This window comes from Heteronotia binoei, chromosome 1 (assembly GCF_032191835.1).
Source record: "Heteronotia binoei isolate CCM8104 ecotype False Entrance Well chromosome 1, APGP_CSIRO_Hbin_v1, whole genome shotgun sequence".
In the NCBI taxonomy this organism is placed as follows: Eukaryota; Metazoa; Chordata; class Lepidosauria; order Squamata; family Gekkonidae; genus Heteronotia; species Heteronotia binoei.
This window is the reverse complement of record NC_083223.1, coordinates 58,487,437-58,513,453: the sequence shown is the minus strand read 5'-3', so window position 1 is coordinate 58,513,453 and position 26,017 is coordinate 58,487,437. Positions and strand designations below refer to the sequence as shown.

The window sequence follows — 26,017 nt, the reverse complement described above, 5'->3', positions numbered from 1 at the left end:
TCATTTCACCAGCCAGAGGGGGATGAGGAACAGAGACTTGCAGTACAGTTGTTATTCTCAATATTCTAACTTGAAATTATTTAGGAAAGCAGTGAAGGAATCCACATTTTAAATGTAAGTAGAAATGCAGTGACTTATTGGAAAAAAATCTTGGCTGCTTGAAAAACTGTAGCCTTTGGCAAGAATAGATGTTTCTCATCTCATTGCTGACAACACCTGTGTCAGTGTTTTGAGCAAATTATATCATAAGCAAAAATAAAATATGGACTTGGATCCCAAGATGCTATTCCTCGTTATTTAATCAGAACTCTTTCTCCAGAAGCAAAATTATCCTAGCTACTCAGAGACAAAGGTTTGCTGTTTATGACTTAACTTCTAAAAACAGCAAGAAGTTAAAGAAAAGTAGCCATTGATAGATTTCACCTCTATTAATCTGTCTAATCTCCTTTTAAAGTCAAAGATACCACAGGTTTTTCCAGACATCAGAAAAGTCAACCAAAAACAGTAATGCAAATAGAATTGCACTTACTCAAAATAATTAATAATGCCACTCTCTAAACCTTTTGACTATTCTGTAATATTTTAAAACTCCAACTGAGTAAAACTTCTGGAGTTCATGTATTTCAGGAGATTAAAAAAAAGTATATAAACTTCCAAACATAATAGAACTCAGGCAATATATAGTCAGAATATTTTATGTGATAATTGCTCTAAGTGGAGATATAAAATTTCCAGAAGTTTTGAAGCCATGGAGGGGACATTTTTCCCCCTTCACCCCCAAGGAAAAAATGATTTTTAAAAAACAAAATAAAAAATGCAATATTAGCAATGTTTATAGGTTAATAGTTACTTTATTACTTTGGGAATATAAAATTCAGTGTGTTATTCTTTTGGTGCAGCAGCAGCTCTTCCGATGTAACAGCTTTTCTGTCTGCAGAAAACGGGTGGCAAATATCCCCTTGTGCTGCAGACTCATTTGCTCCCTCCCCCCTCGGTTTCCATCAGGTCTAGTTACTGTCAGGAGGAAAATTTCTAGAGACATAGAAGTCTGCAGTGAGAGGTGGCAGATGGGAAGTTACTTTTCTCTAGTGTTTCTTAGGGTTGCCAGGTTTGACATGGCTTCCAGTGGGGGCTCCTTGTTCTGTTCTAAGATCACCCAGAAGTGACATAATCATGCCAGGTGTCAAGCGTGCTATTTTCTGTAATGTGATTTTCTTTTAGACAAAGAGCAGGTCACCAGCTCTCTTCTGCTCCCCCCTTATTTACAGCCATTGGGCAAGTAATAAATCCATCTGGCCCAAGGATGTTTATGTTACAGCCTGGCTGGTAGTACTTTCAAGTCGCCTCTCTCGCAGGTTTACACAGACAACTCTTATCTGCTTCCAGAATAGTGTGAGAATGGGAGATGTTTCTAATAGCCTAAATTCCTTAGTAATAAAATAGATAGTTGTTTAGCAACCTTTGAACCCGTGACTCAATTATGCATCTGTATGGTAACCTTTGAAGATATCCTATATAGCAACTGTGTAACCGTGTATAGGTCATTACTCCCAAGGCTTGTGTCCTTGGTATAGCTCCTGAGTTTCTAACAATAAAACAGCTTTGATTTAAAATAAAAGACTGCTTATTGAGATATATCAGCGCTTGACACCAGGCATGTCACATGTGGACAGTCTAGCATTTTGGATCCTCTAGCATTTTGGGCAAAAATGCTTGAGAATCCATGTGTGACGTGCCTGGTGTGATGGCACCACTTCCAGGTGATATCATCACATCAACACGGGAGGGGACTGTTTGGGGTGGGGCTTCCCCCACTGACCAACAGCAGATTGGAGCACCTGAAATCAGGGGAACCTCAACCTGGACTGGGGAACTGGCAACCCTAGTGGTTCTGTATAGGATCTAAACCATTATTTTCTTTTTCTTGATCATGTTGCTAAAAAAAATTGTATTGATGTACATGTAAGACTGGAAACATGTATATATTTGTTGCTCTCATAATTATATTTTACAGTGGGTTTTCCAGACAAAACAATCAGATAAATATCAACAGGAAAAGTGTATTCCCCCACCCCCAGTCAGAAGAAAGAGACAGACAGCAGATTCAGTTTATTAACTAGGGCCACTTTATTAACTATTTACACTTTTGCAGCAAGAGCAAACTCTGAGTGCAGAAATAGGCCAAGGCCAGACATTGCCTCAGACTACCTCCTGAGCCACCTTTCCCCTAGGTGTGAGCCATCCCTTTGGCTCACCACCAGAATCCTGATAAACAGGGTGCTACCCTAAAGCTCCCCCTCAAGCCATGAAACTTGGAGGGAAGGAGCCTAGCCAGGTCAGCCCCAAGGCACTCCTCATTTCGAGCCCTGGGCTGGAACCCTTGAAGGCTTAGCACAACAGACCCCTTGACCCACACAGGGATGGTACTATATTGTGCTCACTGGATCTATTTTCTCCTCTTCCCCCACTAACCTGCCAGCACCTGGGCCAAGACTCTGCTTAGGACCCTGCAACCACCAGATGGCCTAGAAATTCCCACAGCCCTTTTTACAGCCCTCATTGCATGTTCTCAAATAATATATTGTTGCTGTTCTCAGATAAATGTACACCATCACCTCATACAGGTCAGCCAGTTCAGCCCACATTCCTGGATGAGGCAGAAACTGACCCAGTCTGCTGATCAGTGCCTTACCTATTTCCCTCTTAGCCTTCCAGCGAACCATGTCCAAACATCTGGGGTCCCCAAAGCAATATAGTCAACCACACATTTTGCACCCCAGGCTACCTTGTCTTGAGTCCACTGACCTGCTGCTCAAACACCAGCAACCACTCCAGGATGGCCTATCTACCCAAGTCCTCCTCCTCATCTGTCAAAAGGGTGGCTGCAACTTGTTTAGGGACCACCCACAACACAGGATACTTGCCCACCATTTCTCTTTTCCTTTCCTTAACCCCATGCCTCACAATATCAAATGCCAATAGATCACCCTCTGCCAAGATGCCCAAACAAGAGGAGTCACAGCCATGTGAAAGTAATCATGACACTGTGAGCAAAAGACAGAATAAAATTATTGGAACTTTCTGGTATTCTGTGTTTTTTATAATCTATTTTGGTAACTCAAATATGCAACACTCTAGATATAATAAACTACAAAGCAAGAATACAAAACATTGAATATGACATGATATTTTTGAGAGGAACATCTCTTTGTGGCTCTAGTGAAGAGCAGGCTTGCCTGCTCCAGCTGAAGAAGGTTTGACTGCTGAAAATGTCTGGAAGTGAATCCGGACACTGCATTCCGGACTTGGCAGGGAGTCTCCTGTTTCTTCTGGGAGTTTGATATATTGAATTGAGCTAGTGCCTGACATCATATGGTTTAAGCTTTGCAGTTTGCTGGGAGTGTTTCATTTTTACTGGGACTTCCTATCAATGTTTTGTACTCTTGCTTCGTGGTTTATTATTATATCTAGAGTGAACTGTTGAGAATTAGATATATAGATATAGTGAATTATTGTGGGTCTCTGTTCCCAAAGCAAATTAGAAAAAGAATAAGAAGGAAATCACATTTGCTGCCATGGATAAATGTCCAAGGCAAGCAATGGGTTTACACATTGTTTTTGTGAGCCAGTGAGGGGAGAAGAAAGTGCAATTCACCAATGTGCTATTAAGCCAGTTTATGCGGCAGTGATTCACAGTCCTATTAGAGATATGTTTTTGAATGGTGAATTATATTCAGCAACATTTAAATATGCATTTTAAATTGAGAATAAAGCCAATTGTGCATATAATGCATAATAATGGTTCGGGAATTTCAAAACTCATGTATCAAAACTGCATGTCCTGCTTTGGATGAAATGATGCAGTGCCAGTGACAATAAATGGCAAGGAGCCCACTACTGCTCACATCTTTTCTATGTTTTGTGGCATATGGCACACTGTTATGAAAAATTAAAGGATTACTATCAGGTAGTGTGAGAAATGTTCTTCTCTAAGACATGCTACATAAGGATTTCATTACTAGATCAGATCAATGATACTCTTGGTATCTGTCATTCTGTCAACAGCTGCCAGACATGTACAAAACATACCTTTCTGCCAACTGCTGGAATAAGCCAATATGAAAATACTACAGCAATTCTGAAACAACTCCATTGGTTACCACAAGCTTAAAGTTAAGTTCATGTTAATAACCTGGCACCTACATATCCAAAGGACATCTCTCCTATTGTGACCAGTTACACTCCCTTCATTAGCTTTTGCTTCCTGTCCTCTCCCCACAGAAACACAAGTGATTGATCCTCCTCTGCCCCAAAACAGGCTGTGTTGTGCCCTACACTTTGTGGGATGGCTGTCCAGTTGGGTCAGAAATATGTTGATTATTTTGAAAAAAAAAAAAGATGTAGAAGTTTTTCAGTTTTGTTGAGCTGTTAGCTATGGAAAATGTCTGTGAATTACGTATTTGCCCTGACTAATTTGGATTCTTCATATTGATGGTTGTTAGTTTTTCAATTGATTGTTGTAATTAATGCATGCTGGCATGTAATGAATCTTCAAGGGTGCAAAAGTTAATGGTGGAAATAGCTATCCTACGTCATTTGTCATCAGCATCTGAGAATCTGATGTGTACTGAATATGTAAGTCTGGCATGGTGAATAGCCAGTGGTAGAATTTAAATTGGATTGATCTTTCTTCAGAAATCATCACAATTAGAGGCCATTGCCACATCTATAAATGAGTCCAAAGTACTTCCTTTTGTTTGCCTTTAACTAACTCCCAATCAGTTTCATTGGGTGACCTCAATTTGAGATAGCTTTGGTTTTTTCTTGCATTGCCTTCTTTCTCAAGTAAAAAAAATCTCTTTAGCCTTTCTTTTTAGAGAAGACACTCTAATTCATGATAATTTTGACTGCTTGTTTCTGAACCCTTTTGTCAGCTCCACAAAAGCTTTTTTGAGATGGGGTGACCAAAACTACGCTCAGTGTGGGTACACCTTAAATTTATTTAATAATGTTTTGATCTTTGCTGTTTTATTTTCAGTCTCTTTCCTAATAATCCTAACATCAAATTTTCCTTTTCACTGCTACAACATGCTGAGCGAACCATTTCAACAACCTTTCTACTGTGACCCCAAGATCTCTCTTCTGAGTAGTGACAGCCAATTTAGACCCCATCAATGCACATAGGTCTATTTGAAGTCCATCACTTTGCACTTACATTGAATTGCATCTGTCATTCTATTGCCCAATCACCCATGTTTTTGAAAGATACTTCTTAAGCACTTCACAAGCTGTGTGGGATTGTACCATACTGAATAATTGGGTGTCACTTGAAAACGTGGCTGATTTGTTGCTCATTCCTTACTCCCTATCATTGATGAATAAATAATAATCAATGGTCTCCAAACAGATCCATGAGGAATCCTAATGTTTGTGTACTTTTATTGTGGATAGGGATGTTACTGAATTTATTTACTGTGGTTCAGTTTTAAAACTGAGTTTCTTTTGTGTAAAAAATGGTTTATTTTATAGTCATCCTTTCTTACTGAGACTCAATGCCATTGAAGAAACATCTGAAAATGGGAAATTTGCCGAAGAAAATAGGCAAGATGAAAATGATCTTCATGACCATGCACAAAATTGAAAAGAACTGGAAAAAGAGATATTGTATATCTCTAACTATAAAAATAGTCAATTTATTCCTATGGGAAGGAGGAAAGGTCCCCTGTGCAAGCACTAGTCATTTCCAACTCTGGGGTGACGTTTTCACAACATTTTCACAGCAGACTTTTTACGGGGTGGTTTGCCATTGCCTTCCCCAGTCATTTACACTTCCCCCCCAGCAAGCTGGGTACTTATTTTTCCGACCTCAGAAGGATGGAAGGCTGAGTCAACCTCGAACTGGCTACCTGAAAACCCAGCTTCCGCTGCGGATCGAACTCAGATCGTGATCAGAGCTTAGGACTGCAGTACTGCAGCTTTCACACTCTGCGCCACGGGACTCTTATTTCTATGATTAGCAGACAATTAGAGGACAATGTTGTGTGGATGTGTCCCCTCCATGAAAAATGTTGCAGTTTGGAAGCCAAGCTGGAGAATAAGCTCCATGGGGATGCAGTCTTTAAGGAAGAGGGTTCTAGTATTCAACCCATAATAATTAATAATAATCGTAGTAGAAGTGATAATTTGCAGAACAGAGTAGTGTGTGAGGATGTTCATAATAATTTAAGAATTTTTCACCCTGGATTTAAATTTATTTGCTTCTTCTCACACTTCTGCTTTTCCCCTACTGTTCTTTTGTATGAGAGGCAGTCTTCATTGTTTTCTGTTTTCTTTCATTCATTTTAGTGGAAAAGGCTACATGGTTTTTGATATTACTGGAAACCATGGGTGATAGAGAAATAATGAGCAAGTATCTAAGTGTACTTCTCTAAATTACAAACATTTAGTTGATTTATTCATGCTTGCAGTTTTATAGTGACATAAATGTTTAGATGACTTTTTAGGCTGAAAGAATATGAGTAAATTTTCTTGCATTTGAAATCTGTTGTTTCAATTCGCATGTGTTTATAAAATCATACATACAGCTATAAAATGACTTTTGAATTTCAGATTAGGGATTTGCAAATCCTCCTGTTTTATTTATGTGTCATTCAAAGAACACAGGACTTCTCCCCCCCCCCTAAAAAAAAAGGATATGCCATTTTCATGAGGACGGGATTTTCTGAATTGTTAAGTTTTATGGTAGCTGCTATGCTATTTTTGATGCTAGCATTTGTGAACATTGTTCTTCATTGTTTTAAGAGCTAGTAACTTGGTGGGGTATTCAAAATCAATCTATCAATATGCGTTCATTTAAATTTTTTAAAGCAATATTTTTTTAAAGAAAAACCACCGTTTTCAGAGGTAAGTGACAAATCCAAGTGCCTACTAGCTTCTCATTACACTCTGCCCAGATTTGCTATAAGTTCAGAAATGTTAAGTGACTTAGTTTTTTATAGGGTGTTGGACTAGTCCACCTTTTCCCTCATAAAAGATTAAATAGTATTTTACTGTGCAGGGCTACTGCATTGCTTAGAGTTACTAAATAAATGTGTATAGTGATCAAGTTTAGATTAGATTAAATTTGCAAAATTCGTCATAGTATCACCATTGTTTTTATGGTTCTGAATTTAATTTCCAGAAACACATTACTATGTGGTTGATGTCACCAGCTTTCTGTGAGCAGCAGCAAATCAGGCCCCATCTTACCCTGCTGACCTGTTAAAAGTTGCTGAAGTGGGCTCTTGGATAAAAACCCAAGGAGACTGGGGGCTAAAGTGAGGAAGGGAACTGGATAAGGATAACAGACCTCTGATTTCCATTAGTGAAATGTCACCTGGACACAACTATATTTTAGGACTGTTCTGGCAGCAATGATTTTCACCATAAGTGAAAGTAATGGATAGTCACTGCAATTTTTTCTGAGCAAAAAGAACCTAGACATCAGACACACAGGTACACCAGGATCCAGGAACTTAATTATAAGAAACTGATACAGATTTATGTGGGATGCCAAGTATTTAGTTTTAATGCTTCAGAATAGAGTTACCAAGTCCGTCTCAAGAAATATCTTGGGACTTTTGGGGGTGGAGCCAGAAGATTTTGGGAGTGGAGCCAGGAGCAAGAGTATGACAAGCACAACTGAACTCCAAAAGGACTGTTCTTCTTTTAAATGCCTTCCTTCCATAAGAACTAATGGAGGATAGGGGCACCTTCTTTGGGGACTCATATAATTGGACACCCGGTCTAATCTTTTTGGAGAGTGTTTTGAGAAGAGACATCAGATGTTATACTGAAATTGTGGTGCCTCTACCTCAAAAAAAAAGCCCCTCTGGAGCCCCAGATACCTACAGCTTAATTCTCCATTATACCATTATACCATAGAGTGCCCAGCAGACGTGAGAACATAAGAGAAGCCATGTTGGATCAGGCCAATGGCCCATCCAGTCCAACACTCTGTGTCACAAAGTGGCCAAAAAACCCAAGTGCCTTCAAGAAATCCATCAGTGGGGCCAATTCCTTCCCCTTCCCCCACTTTCTGATAAGCCTGAAGCAGGGGGAGGCCTCCAAACTGGGGGAATCCCTTGCCCCCAACTGGGAATTGGCAACCCTACTTCAGAAATATTCACTCTGAAGGTTCTCTTAGATTTAGCTCCCTGTTGATGGGGTAGAACTAGTGCTCAGGAGTTTTTATTTTTGTTTGGGGGTTTTTTTTTGATGGATAATGAGTAGTAGGTGGCCTCCATCCCACACTAACTTCACATAAACTTCACGATGGATGGGGCTTTGGGAAGGAGTTTTAAAACTCAGAGGAAAAGCTCTACAATTACAAACTTAGATCTGCATGTTCAGGAAAACTCCTGCTCAAAAGTACTCTTGAGAACTGCAGGGCAACTCCAAGGATGAAAGCATTTTCAGTGTCCATACAAAAAATGAGTGTAGAAGACTTAAGAAAATGCAAAGCAAGACAGACGTGACAGCGATATGCGATGTAGACAATTGCTTTTAAATATGCACAAGGACAGGATTTTCTGCCAGGTGTAGAAACAGTCAAAGAAGGAAAGAAGGTAGACAGACAGAGGCTGCAATCACGCATGTTATATAATGCTGTTTCAATCCAATTTCACTTTCCATCTGGATTTTGCCAGTTCAAACAGTAAAATCCAGTTGGAAATTTCATTGATAGTGGATTGAAAGTAGGGTTGCCAATCCCAAGGTTGGGGCAGGGGATCCCCCATTTGGTGACCCTCCCCCTGCTTCAGGGTCATCAGAAAGCAGGGGAGGGAGGGAAATGTCTGCTGGGTACTCCATTATTCCCTATGGAGACAGGGGAGTTGTTTCTTTGAGGTAGAGGCATAAAATTTGTAGCATAGCATCTGGTGCCTCTCCTCAAAAAACTTTCCAAGTTTCAAAAAGATTGGACCAAGGGATCCAATTCTCTGAGCCCCCCAAAAGGTGCCCATATCCTTCATTATTTCCAATGGAGGAAAGGCATTTAAAAGGTGTGCAGTTCCTTGAAATGTGATAGCCAGAACTCCCTTTGGAGTTCAATTATGCTTGTCATATCCTTGTTCCTGGCTCCACCCTGATGCCTCCTGGCTCCACCCCCAAAGTCCCCAGGTATTTCTTGAATTGGACTTGGCAACCCTAATTGAAAGTGCATTATTTAGTGTGTGTGATCACAGCCAGAATGAAACAGAAGGACAGAGATATAGAGAAAGAATGAGAGAAAGAACAGAAGGGAGGTAGAAAAAAGGGGGAGAAGGAGTGAGAGCAAGGGTAATTTTGTAGAAGAAGAGGTGCTAGAGCTCATTAGCAAAATTCATTCATATACCATATTTGTATATACTACACACCCCTGACATCGCCAGAAGGTGTACTACATTATATCAGCTCAGAATCCACCTTAACATGCTTCTTGAATTATAATCGTCACCTTACTTCCATCATACTTTTAAAATTACTTTCTCCTATGTGGCCACAGTTGCATGATGAAAATTTCCATCTGTCTGCAGGAGTTATTTCCCCATTTTTTGTGGGGAAATATTTTAGAAAGTTTGTCAAATCTTAGAGTTCAACAAAATTCTCACGGGGGGGTTGAACAATGTAGCCCAGAAGCAAGTATTGGGGGGGGGGGGTAAGAAAGAAAGAGCACAATAAAATATAGAGGTTCTGGAACTCGACTCCTGTGAGCTGCTGCCCAAAATGAAGCCTGATTGAGAGAAATAAAAAGGAGAAGGGGGATAGACAGAATGAAAGAAAAAGACAAAGAGAAAGAATGAGAGGAATGAAGTGAGAGTTGCGTAAAAGTTTGTGAGAAAGTAATAAAATAAAGGAAAAGGAAGGAAGGAAGGAAGGAAGGAAGGAAGGAAGGAAGGAAGGAAGGAAGGAAGGAAGGAAGGAAGGAAGGAAGGAAGGAAGGAAGGAAGGAAGGAAGGAAGGAAGAGAAATGACAGGAAGACAGGCAAACAGGCAGGAAGGTAGGCAGCCATTAGAAGCGTGCCTTTCACCCCCTCCTACTTGCAGGTGGGGAGAGAAGCAAAAGCGAGCCTTCAAATGGCTTCCTGCCTCTTAAAGCAAGCAGTCCACTGTAGCCTAATTTGAATAGAAAGAGTGAAGACTATTTGCAGCTGGAAAGGGGGCTTGAGTATAGAGAGTATAGAATATAGAATATGTTTCTCTGATGTGAACTCCCCTCCTCTCTTGTGATGGAACATTCCTTTTCCGCCCATTGAAGAGATTTAACTGTTTTCTGTTTTCTGTTTGCTTCAGTGTATATAGTTATTAAATGATGTTCAATGTCACTTAAGCAAGTATGTCTGCCACATTATATTAGTTCACACTGGATTCAACCCCAGACTGTGCTGTAAATGAAGAGGTGGAATATTGCCCCATAAGGAAGAGTTTCTGGCATATTTATAAATAGAATACACACACACCCCTCACGTCCCGAACAGTAAGAGCAGTGTGTGTGTATACTGGGTGAGTGCAACTTTGGAGGAGTGTTAGTTGGAGGTGGCAAAACACTGGCAGTGTTGTTTGGGGAGGGGGGGAGAGATGGACTGAGGAGAGGCAGTAGTAATCAGTACTCCAGGAGAACCTGTCAGCAGAGAACTCAAAAGTCAGTGGCCTTCTGATGGGGTTCTGGCCTGACAGGGCCAGCAGTAGGCAGGTCACAGTGAGGCTACTCAATGACAGGGGGGAGTGATGACAGACAGAGTGCAAGGCCACTCCTGTGGTAGCCACAACTTCCAATAAAAATTGAGGATCAAGCCACCATGTTGAGCTTTTATTATATCTATGATGGTAATTCATATAATCAAAATATAATTTTATATGGTTAAGGAGATATATACCAATGTTAATAAGGATAATTTCTCATTTCAGCCCAAGTATAAACTAAAACAGCCTAGATAGATTTAAGAAATTAACCCTCTTCCATTGCCTCTCAGGTCAGTGTTAAAAGGAGCTGTTAGGATAGGTGCTACATTTAATTTAAAGGTACTCTTCCCTATGTAGGCAGTGACCCACACAGAAATGGCTATACAGCAGGGGCAACCAACAGTAGCTCTCCACAAGTTTTTTGCCTACAACTCCCATCAGCCCCAGCCAGCATGGCCAATGGCTGGGGCTGATGGGAGTTGTAGGCAAAAAACATCCGGAGAGCGACCATTGGCCACCCCTGCTATACAGGATCTGTGAACCAAATGGTGAACTCTTGGTAAAAGTGTGGAAGAAATATCAAGAAACAGGACAGAGTGAAATTAGAAATAAAAGGCGCCTTCACACATGCTAAATAATGCAGTTTCAGTCATTTCAGTGATTGTTTGCAATTGAATTTTGTCATTTCACAGTAAAATCCAGTTGCAAAGTGCATTGATTTATAGTGTGTCTGAAAGTGACTATTGCTTATTAGGGGAAATAATGCAGGTCTTCAGGATAGATAATTTGTGAACTCAAGCAATAAATGGAATTTTGATAGTTAAGTAATAGCACCTCATGCTGCAACACTGTGTTCTTACCCAGATATTCTGAGAACCAGCACATGCACAATGAGGAAGCCAGAGGCCAGAGAGGAAGAAAGAGTAATGTGGTGCTAGGATATAGCTACATATCTGTGTAAATTCAGCAAAGTTCCAGTTCCATACTCAGAGGTACAAGTATCCATGCAGCCAGTACTCCACAGTAATCTAAAGCGGGGGTCCCCAACCCCAATGCTATGGACTGGTACCAGTCCGTGGCCTGTTAGCAACCGGGCTGTGAGTTGTTTGGGGTTTTTAAAATTATTTTATTAAATTGTTATTAAATCTAATCCAATACAAAGGGAGCATAGGGAAAATAAATAATAAAAATATAAATCTAACATACAAGAATACAATTTAGTTGTATAGTTCTTTCATTATATATTACAATGTAGTAATAATAATAATACATTGGATTTGTATCCTGTCCTCCACTTTGAATTTCAGAGTCTCAGAGTGCCTCACAATCTCCTTTACCGTCCACTCCTACAACAGACACCCTGTGAGGTAGAGCTCTCCCCGGAAGCTGCCCTTTCAAGGACAACTCTGAGAGAGCCATGACTAACCCAAGGCCATTCCAGCAGCTGCAAGTGGAAGACTGGGGAATCAATTCCGGTTTTCCCAGATAAGAGTCCACACCACATCAAACTAATAGAAATAAAGTGCACAATTGTATCATCCCGAAACCACCACACATACACCCCCATGGAAACATTGTCTTCCACAAAACTGGTCTCTGGTGCCAAAAAGGTTGGGGACCACTGATCTAAAGGATTGGGTATGATCCATAGGATGTGATATCAGGGAGAGACTTAAGCTGTTGAACAGAAGGATTTGAGTATGCAGTTTGGGACACATTCTGGTTCCACTTATAAGGCAAGGAACTTGAAGACAAACAGGACTATTTTCTTTCCAGTTTTAGGCAGCAGGAGAGGAGCAAAATAGGCCTCTTGTGCCATCTGACTGCAGAAGTGGGGTAGGAAGGTGGTCCCAAGCCTTTAATCTCTCCAAATGAAATAAATCAAACTTTCAAGAAGTCTGTGTTGCTTGGATTTTGCTGAGGGGGAGGGGGGAGATTTGGCGTTTGTTATTGCATTTTGGTTTAAACTGGTATTTTTAAAAAATTATTATTTTAGACCATCTTGAAAGGTGGGGTATAAATGATTTATTTATGAGAATATTTATAACCTGCCTCTTCAAGATACCTTGGCTAAGGGAAACTACTAACAAAAATAAAACAATTCCATAATTCAGTTAGTTTAAAACAATAAAAGTGTTTAATAAATGTCAACTGCATTCTCAACAGCTTTTTTACACTTCTCATTAAATGTGTATGTGTTTTTTTTTCCTCCAGCTCCCTGTGGAGGCCAGTATATGGGATCAGATGGTGTAGTTTTATCACCAAATTACCCTCATAATTACACTGCTGGGCAGACTTGCCATTATTCAATTACTGTGCCTAAAGAATTTGGTAAGTCCCCTCTCCCCATATGTGAGGCTCACTAATTCTTTTATTTGATTTTATCTTCTGCATAAAAGTTGATGTACAGAACCTGTATTATAACTGAACATTGCTAAATTTCCTATTCAAAGTGTTTATTAAGATTGTGCTTTCTGATACAGTTTCACTGAGCTTTCTTTATACAAGAACATTGTTTATACTTTCATATAATGAATTAATTAAATTAAAGAAATACTGTTATTCAACAAGTGATTAAAATGCGGAATTTACTGTAGTGATGACCATAGGCACAGACGGCTTTAAAACAGGATTAAACAGATTTATGGCGGATAGGCCCGTCAGTGGCTATTAGCCATGATGATTAAAGGAGATTTCCACATTCAGAGGCAGTAACCCTCTGTTAATACCTACACCCAGTGCTGGGAGGCTGCATCAGAGAAGAGTCTCAGACTACTACTACAACATTTGATTTCTAGACTGCCCTCCCCTATACAGAACTCAGGGCAGTGAACAACATTTTGATAAAAACGTTAAGTAAAAACATATGCAATCACATTAGCAGTTGAAACAATAACAATTCTGAACAATTCCAGATGGTGTTAAAAGGCAAATTATATCTTTAACCCCATGGGTGGAGGAAAAATGGAGGAAGCCAGACTTGATCAAAAGCCACTGCTGTCTTCAACCATAGGCCTGGTGGAACATCTCTGCAGAAAGTTCCACAGGTCAGGGTTGTCATTTGGCAGAGAGCTCTACCAGGCCAGTCCTTTTGCTGAAAAGGCCGTGGTTTTGGTTGAGGACAGCCAGATGTCTTTCATGCCAGGGATCACCAGAAGATTTTTTCTCCTCAGAGTGCAGTGTTCTTCTGGGGGTGTACTAGGAGAGGTGGTCCTGCAGATATTCTGATTCTGGACCGTGTAAAGTCTTAAAGGTTTGTATCAGAATAATTAACCCCTGTTCTTGGTTCATCAGAGTAACTAGTTAGCCATGGTGTGGGACATGGTACTGGACAAGGTGGACCAGCAAGGCTGTTCTTATTTGATTAATCATAATTTTGTAATAATCGTTCATTGTTTAGCTTATGCACAGTATTTAAGGGCTAAAACAAAAATCTGTTTTGTAGACACATTAAAACCTATGTCCAGAATCTGAAGATCTGTGTGATTAGTTCCATGTCTCCAGGGTCTCTGAAAGAGCAACCCTTGTGGCCTTGTGACAAGCCTGTTTCAAATATGAAATGACTTTTAAAAGCAATGTGTGAAAGGGTGGGGTGGGAGAGTTGCTGTAAAACAAAAAAGTCCTATTAGGAATACCCAATATTTTTGAAGCTCACTCTGTATTTTTTTCCTTAGAATTTTTCATGTATGCATAAGTTGATTTAAAAAGTAGAGGTTTCATTGGTGTGCATAACTGATGACCTGATGAAATGTAGATCAATTATATTCTCCCATCTCACAAAATGTCTAAAATAATTAACGGCTGTATGTGTTCCTCTTAGAGCAGGGTCTTCAAACTTATGGTTTGTGGGCCAAAACTGACCTGTCCAGCGCTTTTATCTATCTTGCAAGCAACTGGTGATTACCTTTATTGCCAGATGAAAGAGGCTGTACATTATGTCCCTGATTACTCTCCCAGTACTAAAGAGTAATGGCTGGCAATTAAAATGGGAGGGTGGGCATCAGGGAGATAGTTTAAATAAATACTGTAAGAGTGTTACTGTTTAAAGCATGTTTGTATTTTGAGTAAAAAATAATGTTGTTAGTTGGGTTAGCCTTTGTCCCTTATATTTCTGGTACCTGACATTACATTTTATGGCACACATAGCCCAGACCGACCAAGTGACATTCATGTCAGATCTGGCCCTTGTAGCAAATGAGTTTGACACACGTACTACTGTTGGAAAGAGTGCTTTCATGTAGTTATTATAACCAGTAGCTATTTGTGGATAACTGTCACCGTGTAAAAAGTAACTTTTATTTCATCTTCAGTCTTCTGTGCAGTCCCACAAACCAGCACCTGGAGGTTGTCTTACAGCTACTCTGCAGAGCTCATTAGAGGCTGTCTTCCCACCTAATGGTCACACACTCTGTAGGGAGGAGCCTCCTCTTTCTCTTTCTTCACTGCTGCATTGTGAGGATGTGTTCTCTTCAACTCTGGTTGTCATGAGTTTTCTTGAAGTTTTTTTTGCTTCCTGGGGTCTCCCCCCTCTTTAGGAAATGTTGAAGGCTTTGTTTTAACAAAACAACATCCAACATCCTGATCAGGCACTGAATAACTCCATGCCTGAGTTAGAGAAGGAGCCATCTCCCTTATCCAAAGGGCAGTACATAGGGTTCCTGACTTGGGCCCCATCACAGGTTTCTATTCATATTTGTTTTCTGGTACCCAAGAAAGATGGAGGCTTTAGACCAACCCTGGATCTGAGGGATCTGGGTTTTTTTCCCCTGAATGTTAAAAAGTTCAAAATATTGCCTTTGGAGTTGGTCCTGCAACTGTTAATGTTAAACTGATCGTTTTCTGCACTTGACCTTCAGGACATGTGTTTGATGGCAATCATGTCAGCCAGGAGAATGGAAGAGTTGGTAGCTTTGAGGGCTTACCTCTGTTTATTGTTTCAGACTGGCCATGTAGTTCTGAGACCCAGTTAACAAGTGTGTTTTTTACCTAAAGTAGTCTCTAATTTCCAGCTTGCTCGGTACTTTGTCCTTCCAATATTTTTTTCCCCATCCCCTACCTCAGAGGCTGAAGAGGTCTTTATTGTTTTACCTAGACAGAAAAAAAGATTTCTGGCATTCCTGTATCTTTTTATGTGCTACTCTGGTAGCTCAAGGGGGAGGCCAGCCTCAACACATGTTAGGGCACAGACCATTTCTAGATGGATAGTCTTGTCTGCTTGGTTGAGATATGAGCAGGCCAGTAGACTGTGTCCTCTGGAGCTTTGAGCACATTCTACCAAGAGGACGTCAGGCACAGGGAGCATCAGCAGTGTTCTGGAGAAGCAGTCTCTTGAAGGACATCTGCCAAGCCATGATGTGGTCATGATCAGACATCTTCATCAAGCACTATTCTGTGGACGTGGATGTGAGAAGAGATTCAGCAGTTGGCAGAGCTGTGCTTCAATCTTTGATCCACTGAAACTCACCTTGTCTCCAAGGTAAGCAGCTCTGTAGGCTCCCAATGTGGGACTGCACAGAAGACTGAAGATGAAAACAGTGTTGCACTTACCTGTAACTGTTATTCATCAAGGTGTCTTCTGTGCAGGCACACATTCCCTCTCTCCTACCCTGCTGTGAGTTCATAGGATGCAGTTACAGCTATAACACTTGTGGCCATGACACTCAGAAGAACTGAGGGAAAGGGAAGGCTCCTCGTTTCAAAGGGTGTGACCATTAGGCGGGAAGATGACCTCTAATTAGCACTTCAGGGGAGTGCTCCCCCTGAACTGTTAAAGAAATACAATAGTGGCTGTGAGAGAGCCTCTGGTGACTGGCCATGCAGTCCCAATGTATGTCTGCACAAAAGACACCTTGATAAACAACACTTACAGATAAGTGCAACACTGTTTTCCATTCCATGCTAGGTGACATTTTCACTCATCTCTAGAAAGTTACAGTTAGTTCATAATCCATTGCAGTATACACAGAGGTGACTATTTGTTTGATTTTTTGCCCCATGTGGTTCACTTTAAAATTTGGCCTGAATTGCCGTTCTGTTGTATTTTATAATTTCTATTGTTTTTAACTACAAAAAGAAGCAGCATAAGCATAGATAGATAACAGGGAGGAAGGGCATATACAGAATGGGAAAGTAGAAAAAAAAGTACAAATATATCAGTTATAATTCTACCTCCAAATAAAATATCCAATTCGTTCTACCTGCAAGTATAGAGTTCTCCATATATTTTACCATCTTTATCTTTCATTATAAAACATTTTTACTAAACTATTATTTTCAATACAAGTCTAAACAATTTTGCTTCAACACAAATAAGTATAAACAAGTCAGAGCAATCTCACCATAGAACTGGCTGATTTGGTTTAACCATGTTGAAAACACAAGACTATTTTGTTAGTTTAACAAAATCCTCATTAACATAAACACAAAAATTCATATCTTTATCCTTAAGAAGCTAAAATAAAAATACAACATAGTATTTTGTCTATCTCAATATAAACAGTTTCTCCTGGGAGGCATACTAAAAACAAATCTGCCAGTTTACATAATAACTGTGCTGTCTGCCTTTTTAACAATTATTCCAACTCTTATAACCCTATTGGTCTAAAAAACCCCAACTTATTATAACCGAAAAATAAAAATCACATGCCTGTTCTTATTGAGAGTTCCATACCCAACTACTCACAAAGATAAAGACATTTCAAGAAACCTTCTTGCTAAAAAGAAATCTGTCTCCTGATTTATAACTAATATTCACTTTCTCTCTCCTTAATACAGTCTGAGAACAATATCTTTATCATTAACAGGCTAGAAATAGAGCACAATAATTTATCTATCTTATAGACAATTTCTTCAAACAAACATATTAGGAGATCTACTAATTTACAAAATAATTATGATGTCTGCCTTCTTAACAATTATAGATTTAACTTGTAGGATTATCCGTATCGATAACAAACATAAAAAGCTAATATTATCTGTTAAAGACAAGTTCACCAATTTATCAAATGATTATGCTGTCTGCCTTCTTAAAAATTGATCGAGTTTAACTGTTTTTACATAAAATTCTTTTCAAATACTTTTTAGTCCTTTAGCTTTTATATCCATATTATTTTAGACAAGACAACTTATTATAGCCCCCCAAAAGGAAAAAATAATCTCACTTAACCTTCTAATATCACATATCAGATTTTCTTACAAAGTCCATATCCAACTATCCACAGAGAGGGATCTAGTTCAAGAGGCTCTTCTTTCTGAAAGATTTCCACATCATGATTTTCTGGTTAAAATACACTTTCTTACTTCTTAATGCAGTCATCCCACTTGAAGAAAGTGGGGGAAATTTCACAGCCTTTGTTCCTCTCGACATAACTTCAGTCAGTCTCCATTTCCGGTCTTCTTTTTTAATTACGCCATAGGGTTCCATTTTGATTTTTTTTTGTTCTTTTCCCAATGAGTTGCTCTTCCATTTCAATTCCACAGATGTCACCGGGTTCTCTTTAGCACTCTGCTCATGTAGATTTGAGATTTCGCTAGCTTTCAGCACAAAAGAGTTGATTCTTAACCAACTCTGTCAATAAGCCAAGATCTTGCCTCAGAGAATTCAAACTGCTTAAAATATCTTTTTGTGAAAGATTTCGCTCAGCAAAACCATTTTTCTCTGTCAGCAAACTCAGTCCATTAATCCAAGTTGAAAAGTAGCTCAGAATCCCACATAGTCCGTCCTTCCCAATCTCCTCCAACTGAAGTTTTGAGTATGAATTTTGATTAGATGACAAGGAGAAATCCCTCTAACAAGTATTTCATTTTGTTCAGACCATATTGCAGCTGAATAAAAATCTCTTTAACAAATATCCAATTATAATCCGGGTTGATTTAAGTATCCATATTCAGGTTAATTCAAACTGCTTCCAGTACTTAGAGATGTTCTTTAGCTTTTCGAGGCCTCATTCACAGGGAAATTGGAGGTACCAACCTCTTTTCCTTCCTTTGAACTGCCGATTTATTGGAATGCAAAACGACCCATTAGCCATTGGCAATTGAAAGTCCACTTACTTGCAATGTAGAATTGTCATGCTTGAGGTAGAGAAGTGATAGATCAAAAGCTTATTGAAGAGAAGAGAAGCAAGTGATCGGGCATTCACCTCTTGCTGCTGTAATGGTGATCATGAAAGGGAGAGCTTCGAAGCATACAGAGAGAACAGGAACAACTGCCGCTATAACCCTGTCTTGCTGTAAAAGCCCCATGCCAAAAAGAGACCCCTTCAGGGCCTCTTTGGGGGTGTCACATACGTGGCACCCCTCCCTCTGCCTGATTCAGGGGGGCCGCGAGCAGGAGAACCCATGGATCCCACTGAGATCAAGGTGACGTAGCCCAGAAACTGAATTGCCATTCTGTTATCAATATATTCCATTTGGAAATTTTTAAAATAGTTCCTCACAGTCTGTTTTGGCTTTCACCATTCTGAATAAGTAAATGTGGTCTGCAAATGTGGTTGTGTTGATACTCACCTTGAATAAAACAATTTAAGAATGTTACATAGTTCTGATCCCCATATAAATTCTTTGTCAGAACTGTCAGTTTAATTCTGCTACCATTTTATTGTTTTTTTTTTAATGTTACTGATTCATAAGCATATCCATCCTGTTGTTTTATGATTGCTAAGATTACCAAAAATGTTTTTGGAAATACCTACTGGATTGCCTCTGTCTACATATATATTTGCAGTTTGAATTAATTCTAATTGGTTGATGAGGCACAACTTCTTTAGTAGAATCCATGCTGATTTTTTCTTAGACTTTTTAAAATTATGTATGCTTAACAAGTCTAATTTTAATCATGTTTTGCACCAATTTAATTAATGAGCCTGTAATGTTCTGTTCCCTCTGGATCCCTTTTTAAAAAAACTGGTATTATATTGGCTACCTTCCAACCCTCTGATAAAGAAGCATGTTTTTGCTAGAAGATCAATAGTTTAACATTTGAATTATTTGTGATGTGTATACCATTCAGATCCAGAGACCAGGTTATTCCTTTTCACCTTTATCTGATTTAGTTTTTCAAATGTTCTACCTATAAGAAATGACTCAGATATAGATGCTGTTCATTATATTAATTGAAATGATAACCTGAATACAAATTCTTTCCCTTCAATGGGATTTATACAAGTCTTTTTTTTTAAATGATGGTACTTTTTTAAAATGATGAACACCTTTTTTTGGGGGGGGGAGGGGGTCTCTCTCAAGTCTTGATCCTCATGTGCTTCCTGCTGCACTCAGGAGAGTGAGAGAGAGAGAGAGAGTATAGAACTCAGGAACAGTCTAGTGAGTCTCTGAAAAGGGAGAAGAGAACTGGTGGAAATCAACACAACCTTATGAAGGGGTATATAACTCTCCTTAGAACTGTATTGTAAGCGTTGGTAATGGGAGCATGGGACATTCTTCTCTACTCCCCTCTCCTATATATACAAATACACGTACACGCACTCCCTCATTGGTGGGTGGAATGCTGGATGAGGATCCTGTGTCACCATGAAGCTGTGGATTCATGATTTCTGTGGTGATTTGATGGTGACTGAGGATCTGCCCAGGGACATAATTTGTGATTTCTGTAGTGCAATATCTGCCCATGGACATGAACTGTGATGTGGTGTTGATATTGGGGTGATCCAGTGCAGAAATCCTGAGGATCCATGAGGCTCCGTGCTTCAGAATCATGTTTTTCCTCCATGGTGTTGCCACAAAGGCATGGATCCATCATTTTTGTGGTGCAAGCTGTGGCCATGAACATGATATGGGATTTGGTGGTGAGTTTGGGGCTACCCAATGCAAAAACCCTGAGGATCCATAAGAATCCATGCTTAAGAACCATGTTTTTGTGCCATGGTGTTGCCACAAAACTCACAAAATGTGTGATTTTGGCTATGCAATCTGTGACTTTATACATGATCTGATGGCGAGTTTGGGATGACCTAGTGCAAAAATCATAAGGATCCATGCTTCAGAACCATGTTTCTGCTCTGTTGTGGCACCACAAAGCCTTGCAAATGTGATTTTTGTGGTGCTGCCTATAGACCAAGACACAGTCTACAGTATGATGGTGGTTTTATTTCATTTTAATGTAGAAATCATACAACTTTATTAGGAGCCATGCCTCAGACCCACATTTTTGGCTATTGCAGAACCACAAAATATTGGATCCATTTTTTTTAATAGTCCAGTCCCTAGTCCTGGCTTTTACATGTGATTTTATACTAGATGTGGGCAACCCATGAGGATTTCTGTAGAGCTGATTTTACTCCCCCCCCCGCCCCGAAAACAAATCCCAGGCAGCAACTCTTGAATAGCACAGGCAACAGAACCCCAACAAGAGTTGGGGTGAGGTGCATCTATGAGATGCAAAGGAATGAAGAATCCCAGGAAATGAATGTGGACCAATTCAGAGAAGAGGAAACCCAAGAAGGAAGGGTATTTGAGATGGAGAAGAGTGAGGGAACCTGAGGAAGTAACTCAGAATCAATTCAGGCAGAGACAACCCAACCAGAAGTGAGAGAGGGGAGTTGAAATGGAAATCAGTAAGTCACTCCAGGCAGTCAATCTGGAACAAACACCCCAAGGCAAACTGGATGCAAGGAGGCAGGCAGACAAACACAGATCACCAGGTCTGTGGGGAGGGCGGGGGGGGGGGGGGGGTGGTTCAAATGGAAAACAGTAAAATAAATTGCGGAAAGACAGATCTCCCCAAAAGAAAAAGCAGCTCAGTGTATGCATAAGGGAAGATGAAATCCCATTGAAGTAGTTCCCATGCAAAGCACCCAAAAAAAGATAACAAAAAAGGGTTATGCCTCGTCATCTTACTGCAACCAAATATAGGGAAGAGTAAAGTGAAATGAAATAAAAAACAAAGAAAAAGTCTTGTGGAGACAGCACACAAGAAAATCCTACTAAGCGGAAATGCTATGTGAAAGGGAATGAATTCTATGCAGTTTTGCCCACCATTTGCAGCAAAGAAAGGAAAGGGGATGGAAAGGAATTGCACGTGTTACTCCAAGGAAGGCAAAGCCCACTGCCCCTTGACTGTCTAATAATATTGATTTTGATCATGTGTTCCACACCCCCATCAGGAAAGTTGTTTCACAATCACAAAGACCCCCGCATCCACCAAGCCCCAGCAACATCAACAACAAAGTGCTCCTCCTGTGCTTATGTACATTCACCCTCCTATCACAATGAGTGGAGATGGATGTCTCTTATTGGCAAGCAGCATTGTCTGTCAAGCTTGCAAAGGTCCTTATTTGCATTTCCAGGGCTGGGAAATACCACCTCCACCAGCTTTTTGTGTGTGAAAGTTTCTGGGTGGGATTTGTTCTTTGAGAGGTTCCAAAATAGGCATGGGCATGAACTGAACTACAAATTGCAATCCATGCATGAATCAGGCCGATTTGTGGATCATTTCCAACTACTTCTGACCATGGTCCTTCGTTTGGGCACATCTTTGCAGTTCATTTTCCTGGATAGCCTGCTGCTGATTCAATCAATTGCTAAGCAATTCTGGGGGCAGACTTTCAGGACCCCTAGAAATATCAATTGCAGTTGATTGGCAGCTCTGGGAACCAATCACAGAGCTCCCATTCTGCAGCAAAAAGCTGAAGCTGAGCTTTCCTGGGGTCACCTGCTTTGTGGACATTCCAAATCTAATCTAATCTAATTCAAATGTCATTAGGGTTTGTAGAATCTTTTGGGATCAAGTGCTGTGTTCTACTGGAGAAAGTTTTCCTTCCAGACATTTCGTTCTTAGCTGCGGAGAACATCCTCAGTGGCATTGCAGCCGGAGCAGGCGCTCTGACCTTCTTGGCTGCTGTGCATTGAGTGGGGCCAGGGCTGCTGGAGAACTGCTATTTCTAGGCTGGAGGGGGTGTGATGAAAGGGCAATTGGTTTGTGGATGTGCCCATTGTTTGGTGGAGCTTCCTGGAAGGGTAGTGATAAGGAAACTGGCTGTTGAATGTGACCATTGTTCTGTGTTAATTGCTGGGAGGGTTGGAAGGGGTTTGAAGATAAGGAAGATGGTGTTTGTAAACACCAGCACAATTTTAACAGAAAGGAAGAAGGCATTTTCATCCACCAATCTTGGTACCCAGCTCTGCAAAACACTCTACAGACTATAAATTGCAGAAAGTCTCAGAACAACCAGCAAATTCCACAGAACAATCAGCACAGTCAACAACCATCTTCCTTATCTTCAAACCCCTCCCAACCCTCCCAGCAATTAACACAGAACAATGGTCACATTCAACAGCCACTTTCCGTATCACTACCCTTCCAGGAAGCCCCACCAAACAATGGGCACATCCACAAACCAACTGCCCTTTCATCACACCCCCTCCAGCCTAGAAATAGCAGTTCTCCAGCAGGCCTGGCCCCAATCAATTCACAGCAGCCAAGAAGGTCAGAGCGCCTGCTCCGGCTGCAACGCCACTGAGGATGTTCTCCGCAGCTGAGAACAAAACGTCTGGAAGGAAAACTTTCTCCAGTAGAACACGGCACTTGATCCCGAAAGATTCTACAAACCCTAATGATGTTACCAGCCGTGAAAACCTGAAATCTTTGATAATTCAAATGTGGCGGGCAGGTGGAGGAGAGCCTGTTGAAAACTCCCAGTGAGTTTTATGGCTCCCGAACCAAATGAACCAACAAACCATGAAACAGGTTAGAAATCAAAGAAATCACAAAATGAAATGAACCACCATTTTTGCACTCCATGTCCATCCCTAATTTCAAGTCATGGCAAAAATCTAGGAGAGCCGTGCCTCCCAAGCTTCAAAGCAGGCAAAATTCAGACAGAACATTGACTCAGGTTCAAGTCTGTGCCCATCTCTAGTAATACTCCAAGAAGTGTTTTAGGTATATCTTCTTTTGGTTTTACCTATCTAGAATGGGTGGGGTGGTTGAGTCATGAAGAATTGAGCTGCTTCTCTGTAGAGGAGCAGACCAGAGCCTCTGTTCTGGGCAGAGAAGGTGATTCTAACACCTGCTGCCTACTTCTTCCAGGCAGGGAGAAGGCCAAGACATGCATATTAAATTCTGAGGGAATTTACTTTGGCTGACGAGGAATCCCAGTGGGGTTCCTTTTTGGCTTTGAAGAGTCCTCAAAGAAGGATTGCATTCCAATGTCTACAGAGGACTTCTGAGGTCATTAAATTGACTTAAATTCACCCGGATTTAGAGCTTCTTTGGAACTGATTAACGTCTATCTTTGAAGGGAACGGTGTTCAAAAGGATCGCGATTTTAAAGGTAAAAGATCTTTATCTATCACTCCGGGACTAAAATGAGACTTATTTGAAATAAAGATGAAGGTCTGGATCCAACTACCTTATTTTAAAGTAAAGAAGATAAAGGAGGGTGTAAATTTGGTACTAATGAACTTGGAGAAATAAAGTTAAAAGAGGGGAAACAACTTTTGTTTTGAATACCTGCGGTCGGGCCAGACAACCCCCTCCGAAACACATCTGCTGACTTGTTGGATGTCACAGAAAATGACGTTATAGAAATAACGCAAGATTTCTCAACCATCGAAAATGAGACTTTGTGGCAAGAAAAGAAGGAAGTGGCCATTAAGAGAAGGGAAAACTGCAAGCCTCCTAGCCCTCTCTAGGACTTTAAATCATAGAGAAGCACCGGCAGCCATTAAAAGAAGGTCAAAAGTTTATTTTTTTTAAAAAAAAGTAAACGGGACTTTAAAAAATAGTGGAGCCAGCAGATATCATCATTAAAAGATGAAATCTATTGGACTATGTGTTTTGAATTAAATTTGGAGCACTCCAGGAGAAAAAGGGAAAAAAAATTAAAAGGGAACAGAAAAGCCGTGGACGCCATTTTGAAGAAAATAAAACTAAAAAAAATTAATATCTCAACTTAGGAGCTTCTGAGAATGGCGATTTTAGGCACATCTAAAAGGGCATGCCTTAATCTATAAGACTGTGAAATTGGAAATTAATTTGGTGAGGTTATCTTCAGAGCCTATTTTAGCAATGGGCAGACAGTGATGTCTGTGAATAAATCAGGAGCAAAGCAGATTTCGTACGAGGGCTAGGTCACTTGAAGAAGCAACAATGTCTAAATGGCAGGAGGCAATAGATGCCATGGAGGCAAGATTGGCAAAAGTAATGAAAGATTCAGTAACAGAGAGTAAGAAGAAATTAAAAATAGACATTGAATCCAGTGCAGAGAAGATTAAAAAATAATTTTAAAAAGAAATTGAGGATCTCAGGAAAGACTCCCAAGCAGCATTAAAGAAAGTGCAGGAGGTTTAAGAAAAGGTGAAAGACCAAGACTCAAGAATTGACACAGTGGATTCCACTATTTAAAAAATGCAGGAGAAAGCAGTGCTACATGACTGTAAACTAATGGAAAATCAGATATGTCTGAGAGGGGTGCCTGAATCTATTGAGACTGATTTGACATATATAATAAGAATCATTGCTGAGTTTTGGGGGGATGACCCTGATGAAACTAGTTACTTCTATGACTATATTTACAGGGTTAACTCAGAATATGCCAGAAAAAACAAATTACCAAGAAATGTGTAGTAAGATTTGTGACAAAAGATATGGTGGGAAAGATTCTAAGTAAACAATTTGAAAATGCACTGGAGGTGGATGGCAGTAGTGTAAGAATCATGAAAGAATTGCCAAGGAAAGTCATAAATGACAGAAAATTATACAAAAAAAACTGACTGAAAAGCTGAGAGAAAATGAAATGAGGTATAGATGGATACTTCCAGAGGGTTTAAGTTTTGAATATAAAGGAAAAAGATTTACAATTACAAGCACTCAAGAAATGATGAAGTTTTTGGATGAACATAAGGAATTTGGGGGTACAGATTAAAAATAGAAAATCATGATGGATTACAAATTAATATCTTGGAATGTAAATGGACTAAATTCACCACAAAAAGAAGGGCAACATTTCATTGGATTGGGAAACAAAAATGAAATATAATTTGCCTACAAGAAGTACACATTAAACAAATGGATTACATTTTTTTATGGAATAAACAACTTGGTGTGGAATTTTGCTCATTGGCTAAGGAGAAAAAAGGGGTGTTTTTTTTATGTCAAACAAGAATTAGACCCTAAATTGATTTTTAAGGATGACGATGGTAGATATACTGCGGTGGAAGTGATGATGAACTATAAAAGAACGTTGTTATTGGGATTGTATGCCCCAAATGGAGCAAAATACTCTTTCTTTAAAGACATTATGCAACAATTAGATAAAGTGATATATGAACAAATTATGATGGGGGATTTCAATGGAAC

The 26,017-nt window shown here is 39.9% G+C and overlaps 1 protein-coding gene across 1 annotated transcript in view; it reads left to right on the top strand.

Annotated features, from left to right (window-relative positions):
* The window catches only part of CSMD1 (CUB and Sushi multiple domains 1), a 1,753,937-nt gene that overhangs the window by 1,506,052 nt on the left and 221,868 nt on the right, over positions 1-26,017 (top strand). The window contains exon 31 of the mRNA XM_060234944.1: positions 12,916-13,032. Within this exon, the coding sequence (XP_060090927.1) occupies positions 12,916-13,032 (117 nt within the window). The remainder of the gene's footprint in view (positions 1-12,915; positions 13,033-26,017) is intronic.